Raw genomic sequence first — 16,266 nt, forward strand, 5'->3', positions numbered from 1 at the left:
AAGCAAGCAAGCAAGCAAGCAAGCAAGCAAGCAAGCAAGCAAGCAAGCAAAGAAACAAACAAAACAGTAAATGTGAAAACATGCTAAATTCTTACAATTGAATTGATACTGGTGTAAAACACTGTTGAGTAAATTCTCAAAGAATATTCTCCATTCACAAAAACAACACCAGATACATTGTTACCATCACAGTGACAGACTACTTTAAGCCGTATAGCCTGGGCGGCAGGGCGTGGGCTTCACTCTCCCATGGCAGCACCTGTAAGAGAACCCAGGGATAAGGAAGCAGAAACAACAGACTGCCACATGAAAACACTTCGCAATTTTAGTATCTCTAATTGTCACTGCTCACAGAGCTGAAAACAGTCCCCACAGAAGTAAAAACTAAACATGGCAAGGACTGGAGAGACAGATGTCTTAGAGGGTAAGAACACTTATTGCTCTTGCAAAGAACTTGGGTTTGATACTCAGCATTTGTATGGTGGCTCACAATCATCTATAACAGTAGTTCCAGGAGATCCGGCAGATGTACACATGGTACGTATGCATGTAGAAGTTAGGCCTGGTTCTTCCTCCTAGCCCCATGCTTCCAGAAATAAGACTCCGACTTAAAATATATTTACAAATACCTTGGTCATATAGCTAGGCTCTGCCCTGACTAGATCACAACTGAAGATTTATTTTTAACCTTCATTCTACAACATGACTGGCTACTATGCTCAGGTAATCCTGTGCCCATCTCCTCACGTCTTCCCACAACTGGCTCTATCCCAGAATTCCTTCTCTCTTTAGGATGCCCCACCTTTATTTCCTGCCTAAGTCATAGGCTTTTTAATTGACAGATGATGCGTCCATACACAATACACAAGATATTCTCTCTACAACTACCCTTTTTAGTCCAATAAAAGGCTTCCTTTCTTTCAAATATAAATTGAATACAATTATAATGATTATGAAACAATTATGAAATCTATAAGGTATGATATACATTTATAATGTCCAATCTATAGTACTTGGCAATTAAGGAAAAATTTCTATTATCTATCCTATCTTGGTGTACTTACAGTTCTGCATCTAAATCAATTTCTATCCTAATTTGTATTATTAACTTAAAAATACTTTCTTAAACTAAAAGCATCTTTTTAAATCCTAAACAACTTAAGCTTATCTAGTTATGACTAGACTATGACTATCTAGTCTCCAACCTCATCACAGACCTGAGAAGGAATAAATATTATCTGAGTATGTAGAAAGTGCTGGAACACAGCTTCCAAAAATAATAGAAATGACAGAGACAGCTCTCTGCCTGGACAGTGCCCAATAGTCTCTATAATGTTGGGGCATCTATCTTCAGCCCTCTGACCAGAACAGCCGACAGACCTTTTGTAAAGCAGGAATTATGAAGGATTTGCTTACTCTGTCTTGGCAGAGTTAGGCAGTCGACTTTCCTGTGTCTGTTTGTCCTTTCTGGACAGCATTTTGTCAGTAGATGAAGTTAGGGCATTTTCTTTGCCCAGTTGCTAGCTTGCCTCAACAACTCCAAATGGAGGCCACTGATTCTCATCATCTTCTTTGAAGTGGGCTGGGGGTGCTGCCAGGAGCAGATCTGACTCAGTTAAAAGATTTTGTAATTATGAAATAATTTTAAATGTCATATTCTGTGGATCTCTGAGGTTATTGAAAACCAATTTGTTGGTATCAGGCTGGAACCCAGTGACATCACATCTAGGCGACCCCTACATTGTTGCCAAGGCAACCGCCATACACTCCCAGAATCCACCTGGCTACCTCACCTTTACCTGGGAGAGGCTACGTCATCACCCATATAAGACAGGCAGTATTAAGACTGACCTCCCTCCTCTTCCTTCATCTTCCTCTTCTATTTCTCTCCCCCCACCTTTGCCCCATCTCCTGAATAACCCCCTGACCTGTTTGGTCTGGTCTATCCTAAGCTGCACACAGATGTCTAACACAATTATCTATTTATATTATTTATGAATTGTCAAACACTGTTTATTCTTAATTATATACTATCTGAATAACCTTGCAAACGTTACATTGTTATTAACTAAATTAGTGTCTGATATGACCACGAGTTTGACTATGACTATTAATTTATATTTCTTAACCATCCCTAAGAGTTCACGATTTGCATTTTTATCATCTCTTACAGTTTGTAAGAGCAGCTTTCGAAAGCACTAGAACTTTATATTGCATCTTTAAGAATTATATAAGCACAATACCTCAAATAAATGTTAAAAACATATATGCACTTTCTTCTTTTCTGTTAACACAAATACAGAGCTTCTGTCCTAACACAGAATACCCTTGGTCTGGCAGTCTAAAGTCACTAAGAGTATGGACGGATTTAAATCAGCAGCCTCCTTCGTATGTCAGTCTGTTCTATTTTGACCTCTCTCATAGAGGATTTATAATACCATCACAACCATAAAACTTACAACCAACTTCATTTTAATAATTTAAAACAAAATAATTAAAATTTATTATTATTGTTGTTGTTGTTGTTACTATTATTTATTGAGACAGGGTTTCTCTGTGTAGCCTGGGCTGATTTGGATATACTTTGTAGATTAGGGTGCCGTCAAACCTACAAGGAACCTATCTGTCCCTGCCTTGTCTCTCAAGTATTGAGATCAAAGGCCTGGATTTATTTATTTATTAGCTATGTACCTTTGAAAGCATTTGTATCAATTGCCATTTCCCTTCCCTGGAGATTAATATCTATGTGGATAAATGCATCTATATTCTCCTTTCTCTTTATATAAATTTAAGATTGATGTGCATTTATTTCTATTTATTATTAAGCAAAAACCTACACAGTATCCTTAAGGAAAAAAAATGTGACATTTCTAATTTTAGACTGTTGTTTGCAAGTGCCTGTATCTATCAGCAGTATTGTGTAGACCAGGTTGGTCTTGAACTCACAGAGATCGGCCTGTCTCTGTCTCTCTCTCATCTGCTGTAGCTCAGAAGCTGTGCTGCCTCTGGCCACACCCCTGTCCTTTTGTTTATGGGAAGAGGGATTTTGTCCCGCAACAGTCAACCTAGGGCTGCATTTTTGCACACCATGAACACAAAGCGTTAATTCTCTTAAGACAGGATTGGGCCGACTCGCTGCACCACGCTTGGGAGAACCCGAAGTGGCTTATCCCACAGCTGTGGTCTCCTGGAAGTCTCCACCGGTTTTGCCATCCTTATGGGCTGCAATATAAACAGCCTGAGTGTAAACAGGAGTCTGGTTCCTCCCCCTCCTCCCGGCTGTGCTCTGCCCTTGGGAGAAACCCCAACTTCTGTGTTCCACCTTTGAATTTAGCAGGAGCTTCTTTTAAAAGCCACCTTCTTTCTGTACTATCTCTCTATAGGTTCCTGCTCCTTGGCTAGGAAACTTCCTTCCGAGCTGCTCCTCTTGGGATGTTCTGGAAGGCTTTGATCTGTTTCCTTCCTTATTTGTTCCTTCCTCCCTCCCTCCCTTCCTTCTTTTTAAGAGACCAGACCTCTGGTCCTGCCTCACTTTTCTGACTTTTTAGACTGTGAACTTGATTTCTAACTGCTCAGAGTTGAGCATCATTTTGTAGAACTTAGGCCTGGTTCTTTCTCCCAGCCCCATGCTCCCAGAAACAAGACTCAAGCTCAAAATATATTTACAAATGCCTTGGCCACATCCTAGGCTATACTGTGAGTGGATCTTAACTAAAGATAAGCCACTTATTTTAAGCTACATTCTGCTATGTGACTGGTTACCTGTGCTCAGGTAATCAACCATGTATCTATCTCACATCTTGCTGTGCCTGACTCTATCCCAGAATTCTTTCTCCTCCCGGATGTCCCACCTTCTATTTCCTGCCTAAGCCATAGGTTTTCTAATTGACAGGTTATGCATCCATGCAACACACAGATATTCTCTCTACATATGCATGCATGTGGGTAAAACATTCATAAACACAAAGTAAAATAAATAAATCTAAAAAAATGCATGGCAAAGATTCAATTCAACAAAATAGTTGCCAAGGGGATAAGTTAGATGTTAAGACTGACTCTCCTTTGGAGTTGTTGGTCATTGAAGTCCTAGACCCACAAACCCTACAGGCCAGTGTTCTAGAATCCACAAACACGACAGGCTGATGCTCTGGGACCCAGAAACTATAGGCCAAGCCGATGTTCTCAGTCATCCTCCAGAACTTGACAGTAAGACCTTATTGTTAAGACTCCACATAGTTGAATGACAGACCACAGAAAGAGGCTCAGTGGTTAAGAACACTCTCCTCTTCTGGTGGTCCCAAGTTCAATTCCCAGCACCTACATGGTGACTCACAGCCATCTCTAACTCCAGTTCCAGGGGTTCTGACAACCCTCTCTGACATCCACAGGGACTGCACATGTAGTATACAGACAAATATACAAAAAAAATATATCTTTTTTTTTTTTTAAAGATTTATTTATTTTATTTATGAGTACACTGTCGTTGTCTTCAGACACACCAGAAGAGGGCATCAAATCTCATTACAGATGGTTGTGAGCCACCATGTGGTTGCTGGGATTTGAACTCAGGACCTCTGGAAGAGCAGTCAGTGCTCTTAACCACTGAGCCATCTCTCCAGCCCCCAAAATATATCTTTAAAAAAACAAATCACCATGGAGAAATCATGCTGGCACTAACTCGGAAGCTTCATCCTTACTAGGTAGCTTTTATAGGGCTGGAGAGTACTCTGTGCGCTAACAGAGGAGGAAAGTGGTCATCAGCTTTACCCAGCCGAGAACGCTGTGAGCTGTGGTAATGACTGGCCTGGCTAGACATGCCTGCTGGTGCAATAGACACACAAATGTTCTGAGAATGACCAAACATTTTCTGATTGAATTTAAGTGCTACTCCACCAATTCAAACCCATACCTGGCCCCATTATAGGAGCCAAGAACCTGTGGCTAGACAGGTCATGGGCCCCAGAGACATAGTATTTAGCTGATTCCTACTGACATATTATTACATCCATAGATTAGTGGATTGGTCATCTATCCCAAGAGAAGCTTTTACCAGCTGTAGATGGCAATCAATTAACAGCCACCCACTCCTGACCAATGTGCAGAGAATAAGAAATTCTGCAAAGCTTAACTCTGGATGGGATACCTCCATCACAATCCTTAAGAGAGGGCAGGAGGATTATAGGAGCCATCAGTGGTGGATGATTACAAGGAAACAATACATTTTGGACACAGTAGGGCAGCTGCACATATGAATCCACAGCAGTTGACACTGTGCACAAGACTCGGGACTTGGGCCAAACAAAATTACAGCATTGGTGTGTGTGTGTGTGTGTGTGTGTGTGACATGCAGCCCCTCTCACCCCTAGCTAAGGGCTATTGGCAGGTGACCTTTGCTTGGAGAGAGAGAGTCAGTTTTAAGGGTGTGGTTCATTTGAATGTGCTTGGCCCAAGGAGTGGCACAATTTGGAGGTGTGGCTTTGTTGGAGTAGGTGTGGCCTTGTAGGAGGAAGTGTGTCACTGTGGGCATAGGCTTTAAGACCCTCGTCCTAGCTGCCTGGAAGCCAGTCTTCTCTTAGCCACCTTAAGAACAAGAAGTGGAACTCTCAGCTCCTCCTGCACCATGCCTGCCTGGATGCTGCCATGCTCCCGCCTTAATGATAATGGACTGAACCTCTGAACCTGTAAGACAGCCCCAGTTAAATGTTGTTCTTATAAGAGTTGCCTTGGTCATGGTGTCTGTTCACAGCAGTAAAACCCTAACCAAGACAAAGAGTGTGGCCCGGGTTGGGTAGGCCACCTTCTAGTGAATGCCATAACTCTATGAGTGTACGGGCAGCATAAAGTGTGTTTGATGAATTAAAACAAACTACCCTACCAAAAAAAGGCTGAATCATGTTTGCCAATAATGTAAATCAGCTTATCATCCCACAAGACCACAGACCACAGCCGGTGTAGCTGTCTTTACATTGGAAAGAAATCTTCACCTCTAATCTTAGATGAAGTTCCAGTTTGGGATCCGAGTTCCAGTTAAACAGTAACATTGTCAGTCTCACCATAGACGCCTGCCTTATGGGCAGGCTAGAGAGTCTATCTACCCAACGTCACAGAATTGCTCTCCTGACTTCTAGCTTTTGAGAAGATTTTATATGTATTCATGTATGAGCATGTGCATGTATGGCTGCCCTTGGAGGCCAGAAGAGGGGATCAGGTTTCTCAGAGCTGGAGTAACAGGTTGCGAGCTGCCCGTGGTGGGGTCAGGGAACCAGAGGTCTCTGAAGGCACGAAGAAACCCTCCTAGTCTCTTTGTAGCTGAACATCTCTCCGGTCCTCTGCCTTCCTATGTTTCTTGCCAGTGCCAGAGCCGACTCTTCTAAGTTCTTCCAAGTTTTTTTTTTTTTTTTTTTACAATTTACCCCAGCATAAAAAAGATTTAAATTTTTTTTTTTTGTATTTATAGATTTCGTTCTATGTTTCTATGGGAAATATTTTCTTAAAATATTCAAAGAGTCAGCTCTGCAGTTGTGGTACAAACCTTTAATCCCAGCACTTGGGAGGCATAGGCAGGGTAGTTTCTGAGTTTGAGGCCCGCCTGATATTCAGAGAGAGTTCTAGGATAGCTAGAGGTACACAGGAAAACCTTTTCTAGAAAACAAACAAACAAACACACCCCTCAGCGCATATATATATATATATATATATATATATATATATATCCTGAAAAAGGCAAAGTTTGCATTGCAGAATTTACTTTATAAAAATATAGCATATAGATACCAACAATTATAACAGGTAAGAGCTGAAATTTCACACGGTAATTGAATTTTCATCTTCCTGTGGATGGATTTATCTTCCTTTTCAGGTGTGAGCCCTGGAAATGAATTAAGGGGTGTGGTATAGAGGCTTTGAAAATTCTGGTTACAGATAGATATAAGCCAACAAACCACCAAGCTACTGAACACTTCTTTTGATGTGGAGAATTCTGGGAGACTGAGTTAGTCTTCAAACAACAAAGGAGAATCTCCCAGGAGACCTGAGGTTTGTGTAAGGAAGAGTCTCTGGATGCCCTGCATTGTTCTGAGAGAGCTCTCACAACAAACGAGAAGGGAACCTGTCAAAGCTATATATCCAAAGGAGAGGAGGAAAGGGGAAGGGGTACACAGCCTTCTCTTGGATGGTGGTTATTCTTCTGTTCCTTACCTGGTCACATGTAATAGTCAATGGAAGTGGACCACGTATTTTCACTGTAAATTTGCATTGGGGGTGAGGTAGGGAAATCTGATGTTTTAAGATTCCTGTGCACTTTGCATTATTACAAACTACACATCTGTACTATGATATGTTAAGTAAAATTACTAGGAACTGTGTCTCCTAGCTACAGTAGGGGCTGAAGGCTGAAGAAGGCATCGAATCCAATATATTGAGAAGTTGTAGATTCAGAACTCTGTGTGTGTGTGTGTGTGTGTGTGTATGTGCATGTATGTGTGTCCTGTATTAAATTCCTGCTAGTTCAATTAAAATTAATGTGTCAGGAATTGCATTACAAACTGGTAATATGCTGTTCTAATGTTCAGTGCATGGCACATGAAATTTACAAATAAAAAAAATTTGAATTTATTTTCGTTGAGCAAAATGAATTGACAGAAATGAAAGCGAAGACGTGTGTGGACATTTGTGTGCACACACTCGGACCCCAGCAAGGCATGTGTGCCCAGGCTGACTCAGGGACCCCAGATGATATGCACTCTTTACCATAGTTCCTACTGGGGTCATTTAAAGTGATTTCCTGTGGCTCTTTAAATATGACTAAGGTGTTTACGGCGATCTACTTATGTGATACAACTCTATCTTCCCATAAAGGATCGAAAACAAGTTTTAGGCGATTCTAAGAGAACATCTGCACATACATCTAGAGCCCTCCTGAAACTTCTCCTCAGCTGGTTTTCCCACACACTTCCTCAACCACCTCAGATGCGAGGGCTTTAAAGGCTGGGAATTCCTAAACCTCTCTCTCTCTCTCTCTCTCTCTCTCTCTCTCTCTCTCTGTGTGTGTGTGTGTGTGTGTGTGTGTGTGTGTGTGGTTTGGGGAATCCGTCCTTGAGAAGGACCTGTGAGGCTGTGAGGCTGTCTAAGGTTCTGGGTACCCAGGACCTGGAATGGCAGGCGCAAAGCATGGCCGCTGGGTGTCGCTGCTGTAAGGACAAGAAGGTCCGAAGACCTGCATCCCTGAGGATGCTCGGAATGTGCGCTAGAAGTAGGGCCGCCCCTACAGCGTCTGCAAGAGGCTGGGACCCACCCCTGCCGTGGAAGAAATCCAGCCCAGCGGTAAGCATTTTGAAGTATCTTAGACAAGCCTCTGCTCCTTTAAGCAATTTGGAAGCATGGTTTACAACTTGGCGGAAACTCTGCGGAACGTTAGGGAACTCAAATAACTTCTTTTAAAAGGAGAAAACGTTTCAAAAGACTCTGGACTTGACACCCCTGGTCTCCCACCGTGGCCAGCAAAGGGTGTGTTGGAGGTGGGGGATGGGTAGGCAGGCAGTCCTTTACCTTGGAGTTGGAAGCCCATCTGCCCCCTGCAACTGCAGGTCCTGAGAAGAGATCACAGCATCCAATGGTCTTTCCTCCTCACCCCTAACGACACAAACTTGAAGGGGGAACCGATGGAGACTACAAACAGGTTTATAGCCTGCCAGCAGGGCTCTGGGCTCCAAATTGCCCGGCGAGGCAGTCCCCGGTGGTTTTGGCGGGGCGGGTGCGCAGGGCCCCGCCGCGCACTCATTAGCGCCCACTCTGCTTAATGGCTTCCTGTGGTTGCTTGTTTACTTCTCTTTTGCCTGAGGCTTTGTTCCTGGCCACCGCTCGCCTTGCTCACCACCTTTCTTTGCTTGTTTGCAGTCCGAAGCTTGGCCAGTATCCCCGCCCAAGGCCTCAACCGGGTTCCCTCCCCGGTCCAACACCTACCTGGTAAGACAGGACCCTGGGCACGAACTCTTGTGAGCAAGAGCACACTGCGCATCCCAAAGGCTCAGGAAAGGGGAACCTGTTCCCTGCTGGGTCAGGCAGGCATTTGTCACAAATCCCTCCACCGGAGACAACCGCCAATCACCTGCCTAACAGGCAGAGGGGAGGGAGACCCAACACCTCTTACCAAGCTCTACACACCGGTGAGCCTCCGGGCCTAGCTTTCAGCTTGAGTAGGCAGGGACACCCACCCCCATCCTCCGACCTCCAGCCCTGGTCCTTTAATCACGTGTCCTGCAGAGGGGGTAAGAGTTCTTCCTTTAGAAAGCCACAGCCTGAATCTGAGGTAGTCCATAGTCACCACAGAAAACCAGCTTAACCTTCCTCCCATTTCTGCATCAAAAATTAGACGAGGTTCGAGTGGTGTCTGTGGAATGTAAGCTGCGCTTTGATCATCCAAAAACAAACGAATGAACGCCAACCAACCCGGTAGCTAGAGGGCAGTGCATGGCCGATTTTTATTTTTCTCTTGGATTTGTTAAATCTCAGGCCACTTTGTTTTGCAAGAGAGTGTGCTCAGCGCCCCCTCCCCTCCGCCCACAGATCAGATCAAACTCAATGGTCTGTCGTTCTAGGTGCATTGTTAGCTTATAGACGATTCCACTAGGCTCCTCTCAGGGACCTAGCAGTGACTTACACCAACGTTTGCCTGGTGCCAGGTGCGCCGGTCTGCGCTTTGTATAAAAGGACTACCCGCCACGCCAGCCCTTTCTGTTCTGTTTCTCCCTTTCTTCTGTCCTCTGAGCGCCCTTCCTCACCTTCTTTGTGCCTCTATCTCTGTGTCCTCCAGGCCTGCTCATTGCTTCTACGTCTTCTCAGGTCGTCATTCCTCTCCCTTCCCCCAATAAGGCCCCTTTATCCCAGATCTGTTGCCCGCATAACTTCTCAGGGGCATACCTTGGCATGGGCCCACCAGGGAACCCCTCGCCGCCGCATTATATTTCATAATAGTCCTGAACTCCAGCTAAGCTCTGTGTCTGCCAGCTTCCAGAAGAGATTCCCTTACCCGAGGCTGCCCAAGAAGTCCAGGGGTTAATCTCTGCAGAGAAAGTGACTTTGGAATGGCCTTTCCATCGAACAGCTATGGCCTTGGTTGCTTATAAAAGCCGCTTAGAAAAGTAAATGGGTGCATTTGCCTTTTCACAAACTGGCTTCCCTCAAGTTCTAAGTCCCCGGGCTCATGGGAGGCTTCTCCCCAGCACAGTGTTGGAGGCAGCTGTTCCGCGATGTGTCTGAGACTCACCTAAGAGTGGTCCTAGAGATGGGTCCGTGTATCTACAAAGCAGAATTATATTTCAAATATAGTGGACAGACGAAGAATCCCAAGACCTCCTTTCTGCTAAATTGGCAAGCACAGCAAATAGAATGCTTCTATGTGACAATTAGGGTAGAGGGTGGTGGTCACAGAAAATATTAGAAGCTCTTCTGGTTGTCTTCAGCCCAGCCCTCCTCTCAGCCAAGCTAGTGTTAACTTCAGGTTGCTACTAATTAGCTTAAAAAAAATTAAAAAAAAAAAAAAGAACTCTGGCTGCCTGCCTTCTGATTGGTCCCTTTAATTGTTGAAATGTAAGTGAATGCACAGAACTTAGGGAGAGAAAACTTTAAAAGCGTGGTGTATGGTATTAATTCTTGTGTCCCTCTTGACAGTCTGCCTGAGCTGAGTAAGCTGAGGTTACCCAGAAGTTACACTCTGATGTTCAGAAACACGATTAATGTTTTCTCTCAGCTTCTGGCTTACAATTTGTCATTTAAAATGTCGTTCTGTATTATGGGTTTATCTCTATGCCCATTCTCTTTGGAAATAAGATTATAGGGTTGCAAAACGAGCTGACCAAACGCGGGATCCTGAAGAACACGAGCGACTACGAGGATTTCTGGAAACTGGTTCAGGAGGAAGCTCTTGGAGTGGAGACTAAAGAAAAGCTCCAGAAGATAAAATTTAAGTGTTTGTATATTTCTTCTCCTCTTCCTTGGGGGTTTTTGTTCCTTTGAGCGTGCAGTTCTAGGAAGCAACAGGTGGTCTGTTTTTCTTCTGGGTTGAGCTCTCAAAACAGACTGTGGTTAGAGATTTTAAAGCTGTATTGATTTCTAATAATTTTATTAACACAATGAAGGATATTTTTTTTTTTTTTAAATAAAATGAGCACCAGTGATGTTCTTTCTGCAGAGTTGGCCCCTCTGGGAACTGGGTCCCTGCTAAGGATTACAGAGTTTTTCCCTTGGTTCTTGTCAGGGCCTGTCTCTCACACTAGAGTGACTACTATGCATTACTATAACTATTGACTGTTGGCCTCTTGCTAAGAACTGAGTATGCATGTATGTGACAAATGGGTAGAGTGTTGGAGGGAAGGACTCTTAGCTTGGGTCTGTGGGTGCCATGCCCTGAAGGCAGCTCCAAGAAGGTGGCCCAGCTGGTACATGGGCTTTCACAGTGAGCTCTCTGTCAGTATGCCATCAGATCTGAAGTCTTCTGGGGAAACTCATAGGCTGTCAGTCTTTCTGGATGAACACAGACAGCCACGCAGCTTAGGCAAAGGGTTTAAACTGTCTGCAGGAGTTAGAGTACGCAAACTGGTTTCCTCGTTGGAAACACCTTTGTGTGAAGATAAAACGAGTCATTTCCAAGGTCAGTTTAGAAGTGTGCCTGCTGTCAAAGCTGCTCTTGGCCCTTAGGGATTGTCTATATTTTAAAAAGAGCAGTGTGAGACTGGGAAAGTCTGCTCGGCCAATGAAGTGCTTGTTGTACAAGCATGAGGTCCTCAGTTCCATCCCTAGCATCCGTGTAACAGCCAGGTGTGGAGCAGAGCATGATATCCCCACATCAGGGAGACAGAGCAAGGATCCACAGGGCTCGCTGCCTGGCCAGCCTAGCTGAATTAGTGAGCTCCTGGGCAGTGAGAGACCCTATTTTTTTAAAGGTGGAGAGTGATTGAGACAGACCTGATAACAATCTCTGGCCTTCACACAAATCTGTATACTTGTACACACGCACCATTGCACACACAAGCATGCATGCACACCTACACACACACATATATGCATGAGCCCCCCACATGTACACACCTGCAGGCACTAACACACACACACACACACACACACATACACTACAATGGCATCTTTTTTATTGCATCTTAATTGGACCCAGGTCCACAAGCATGTTGGACAAGTAGTCTAACACTTATATCCTCAGCTCTTTATTTGAAACAAAACCCAAACAAAAGCAATCGCAACAACAATAACAGTTTTGAGGCAGTCTTATTAGGTTGCCCAGACTGATCTCAGACTTCCAGTCTGCTACCAGCAGGGCCTGCTCTGTGATGTCAAACATTTTAAAAGACAAGATCTTCGAACTAGTGTATCAAGCTTCTGTCAAACTCCTGCTCTTTCTGTTGGCAGCTCCTCCTACGCTTCCTGGGTACCAGGGATTCAGGTGTAGGATGCCACATCCAGCTCCATAAATAAAAAATATCTATTATCATTTAGACATACTGCTTAGACAGATGAATGCTGAAATTCAAAAGTATGCCTTACATCGATGAGAAGCTTCCAAATTTCTAGTTTTATGCCCAAGGGAACAGTCGGCTCAGTCCCTGAGCTGAAATTTTAAACTTAAGCAGCCCATCTCAACACAAATTCACACTTTTCCTGCATATAGGGTAATGGACATTTATACAAATTTGGTTGTTGATAACACTCTAGTCTCTCTCCCTAGTGATGAATACCAGGCCCCGGCCACCAGCTGCTTCCCGGAGAAAGGAGACCAGGATGCTGGTTAGCACTGATCAGGACAGTGGGGCGTGCCAGGGGACACAGGTAAGAGTTCCTCCCAGCATGAAAAATGCACTTTGCAATACAAAGTTTTCTCTCTATTAAGGGAAAGATGTTTCATGTCTACTACATTACAGCTCTTTTATTTGGTTAGCGGTAAAATAACCATTTAAGAAAGCAATCGGAGTGACCTGCATTTTAAAATTCTTACTAGTTGAAAAGTAGTACTTTTACATCACCTGCCTAATTTCATTTGAAGAATATACAACAAAAACATTCTTGATTCCTGCCTTCCTGGCGCATCTTGGGAGAAAACAACCCATGGAATTGAAATGACTCAGGGAAGGGGACAGGTTAGCAAGATAAGTGTGAGTTGCTTCTACATCACTATGACCAAAACATCAGACAATGGAACAGAATACATACTTACTGTGACTCTTGGTCCACCATGGTGGGTAGAGCATGGCGCTCGTGCTGTGAGAGCACGCGGTGAGGCGGCTCCCATCATGGCTGAACAGGAAGCTGAAATCACTGAACCGAGGGGAAATCTTCAGAGCCCCTTCTCTGGGGAACATACTGCCAATAGCCAGGCATTACTTTCTCAGATGATCCACAGTCTCTCCAGTAATGCCGGCAGCCAGGGAGTGAGGACCATGAGAGTCTGTGAGGGATATGTTGTAGTCAATCCACAATGGCCGCCAACTGGAAGCAACTGTTTGGAAGGAAAATTATTCCATTTTTTTATTCCATAAAACCATAGTACAAGCAATTCAGGAAACCTTGTTGGGGATGGAGAAACCATTCAGTGGTTAAGAGAGCTTGCTGCTTTTCCAGGAGGCCACTAGTTCAGTCCCCAGCACCCATATCTGGCAGATTACAACTGCCTGTATTCCTACTTCAGGAGATCTGACACCTTCTGGCCTCCATGGGCACACGTTCGTGCACACACACACACACAAGTTCGTACATACACATACATACGTACATACATACATACATACATATACAAACAAACACATACACACACATGCCTCTTACTTGTTTTTTGATGAGGGAAGGCTCTGTTCTGTGGAGTGCTGGCTGCTTAGCGGAGCTGCATTCAGCTGCCGCCTTAGTGAGATGCTCGGCTTTGCCTCTGTCTAGTGCTCAGTTTTGCTGCAGGACATGGGGCTGGTGATCTGGTCCACCACAAGCCTCCAGTCCCCACCCTACCTGCCACTCTGTGTATCTTCATTCCCTCCAGCTAACTGATACCATGCTAAGGAGCCTCAGGGCCACAGTTTAGATATTGAAGCCTGAAGGATCTCAGGAGTCAGTGTGGACCATGCACACACGTCCAGGCTGCACTGGCCAATGGTATTTCAATTTTACTTGCTAAATTTTCACTTATATGCATTTTGTGGTGATGGAGAAGCCTAGTCCTAGGGGAAGAAATCTGAGTTTGACTTTTGACCTCGTTCCCTAATAGGTGGTTTGGGTACTAACCCCCCCACACACCCCCCATCATATCTTCCTAGAGGTACAGAAACAATGTCTGTTTAAAAGGTCTTTATAAAATCAAGTGGCGGCTGCACAGTGTGGCCTTGAATCCCAGCACTTGGGAGACAGGAAGATCTATGAGTTTGAAGCCAGCCTAGTCTACAGAGTGAGTTCCAGGACAGGCAAGGCTACATAGTAAAACCCTGTCTCAAAAAACAAAACAAACAAATAAGTAAATAAATAAATAAACAAGGCCCTCATAAGTGGGGTCCACATACAAAGGTCCTGGTGTCAATGGCTCAGAGGATAAGCATGAAGACCGAATTGCTACTTCGAATGTGTTTTTCAACCACAGATGTTGTGTGAACTTTGATTTTTTTTTTTTTTGAGATAGGGGCTTGCTACATAGGTTGACCTCAAACTCACAATCATCCTGTCTCAGTGCTCCAAATGCCGGGATTGTAGATGGATGCTACTACATTCAGCTCAAATAACTTTATTAACGTAATGTGTTGTGTTTTGAACTTCTCTATGGCAACACTATTTTAGCCCAAGAGGGAGCCAACACACTTAGACACATTCTTTCACCCTGTCCAGGCTTTAAGCAGAGCTGAGCCATGCTCTTGTGGAAGACTGCTTCACACTCAAGTGCCAGGAGCACCTCATCTTCTGCTTGCCACACAGACCATATTGGGGAGGGGCAGTCTGTCAGATGGCTGAACTTGGCTGAAGGTTTAATTTACAGCCAGAGGTTTAATTTACTTACCAACTGTATTTGCTGGAGAAGTCAGACTGGCCCGTGACTGTAGACCGCAGATCTGTCTAGCAATTTTGAAACAAAATAACTCTTAGAGTTCAGGAGAGGTGGTTTTCTCAATGAGTGGTAGAAAACAGGCAACACCTGAAGAGAATCACTGTCTTTATCATCTTTGTAGAAATCTCAACGTGGATGTGTGGGAGGTGATTGGTTTAGGTGAGGTTGTGACGTTATCATGAGTATCCTCTTGAGGGGCGTCTTGGTGGAGCTTGCTGTCTCCATCATCTGCATGCGAGCACATAGTGGGGAAATCTCCCTCCCTAGGACCTACTGTGCTGGCATCATGATATCTAGACTTCCACCTTTTGAACTACGAGAAAATGGATTTCTGCCATTTAAACAACCCAGCCTGTGATATCCTGTGATAGCCACTGAAGCTAAGTGGCTTATATAGAAGTCCAATATATACATTGCATGGTTCTTTCTTTACCCTGGCTAGCTTCAGAGACCAGAAAAAGGATCCATGGGAAGGTCAGGGATTTCAGATCAATATGGGTGGAGTTCTCTTTTGTTTATTGACAATTGGTGCATGCCTTTAATCCCAGCACTTGGAAGGCAGAGGCAGGTAGATCTTTGTGAGTTCCCGGACAGCCAGTAATGAGACTGTGTCTCAAAAAGGGGGTGGGGTGGGGTCATTGGCCGGGCTGACTTTGACACTGTGGTTGTGTGCATGCTCCCCTCTCCCCACAGAGCATATTGTTATGCCAGGAAGGGTCTCTTAACGCCTCGTTAACTCAAAGTGTGCAATAACTTAGATATAAAACAGAAACCACTAGAAAAATGAACACACAATGTGGTGAACTACTACACCTGTCTCAGCACCTATCAATTACTATAGCTCGGGGTGGGGGGCATGTGAGATTTTCCCCATTCAGGTTGGCATGTCAAATGGTGACGTCATCTTCATGTTGGCATGTCAGCTGGTGATGTCATCATTTAGTGAGGTGACCATATTGCTGAGATTTCCCTGCCAATAGAAGACACAATCTTGCAGCAGATATCCCGGGCCTCTGGCTCTTACAATCTGTCCACTCTGTTGTCTGTGATGCTCCCTAAGCATTAGCTGGAGGAGCTACACTGTAGCTGTATCAGTTAGGACTACACTGTAGCTGTATCAGTTAGGACTACACTGTAGCTGTATCAGTTAGGACTACACTGTAGCTGTATCAGTTAGGACTACA

General features: G+C 44.3%; 1 protein-coding gene across 1 annotated transcript in view; it reads left to right on the top strand.

The window, feature by feature from the left end:
- Positions 1–16,266, top strand: part of LOC114634017 — a 50,390-nt gene that overhangs the window by 8,036 nt on the left and 26,088 nt on the right. The window contains exons 2-4 of the mRNA XM_028782641.1: positions 8,896–8,964; positions 10,828–10,966; positions 12,734–12,834. Of these exons, the coding sequence (XP_028638474.1) occupies positions 8,896–8,964; positions 10,828–10,966; positions 12,734–12,834 (309 nt within the window). The remainder of the gene's footprint in view (positions 1–8,895; positions 8,965–10,827; positions 10,967–12,733; positions 12,835–16,266) is intronic.

The sequence above is a fragment of the Grammomys surdaster genome, unplaced genomic scaffold, assembly GCF_004785775.1.
Source record: "Grammomys surdaster isolate TR1022 unplaced genomic scaffold, NIH_TR_1.0 810, whole genome shotgun sequence".
In the NCBI taxonomy this organism is placed as follows: Eukaryota; Metazoa; Chordata; class Mammalia; order Rodentia; family Muridae; genus Grammomys; species Grammomys surdaster.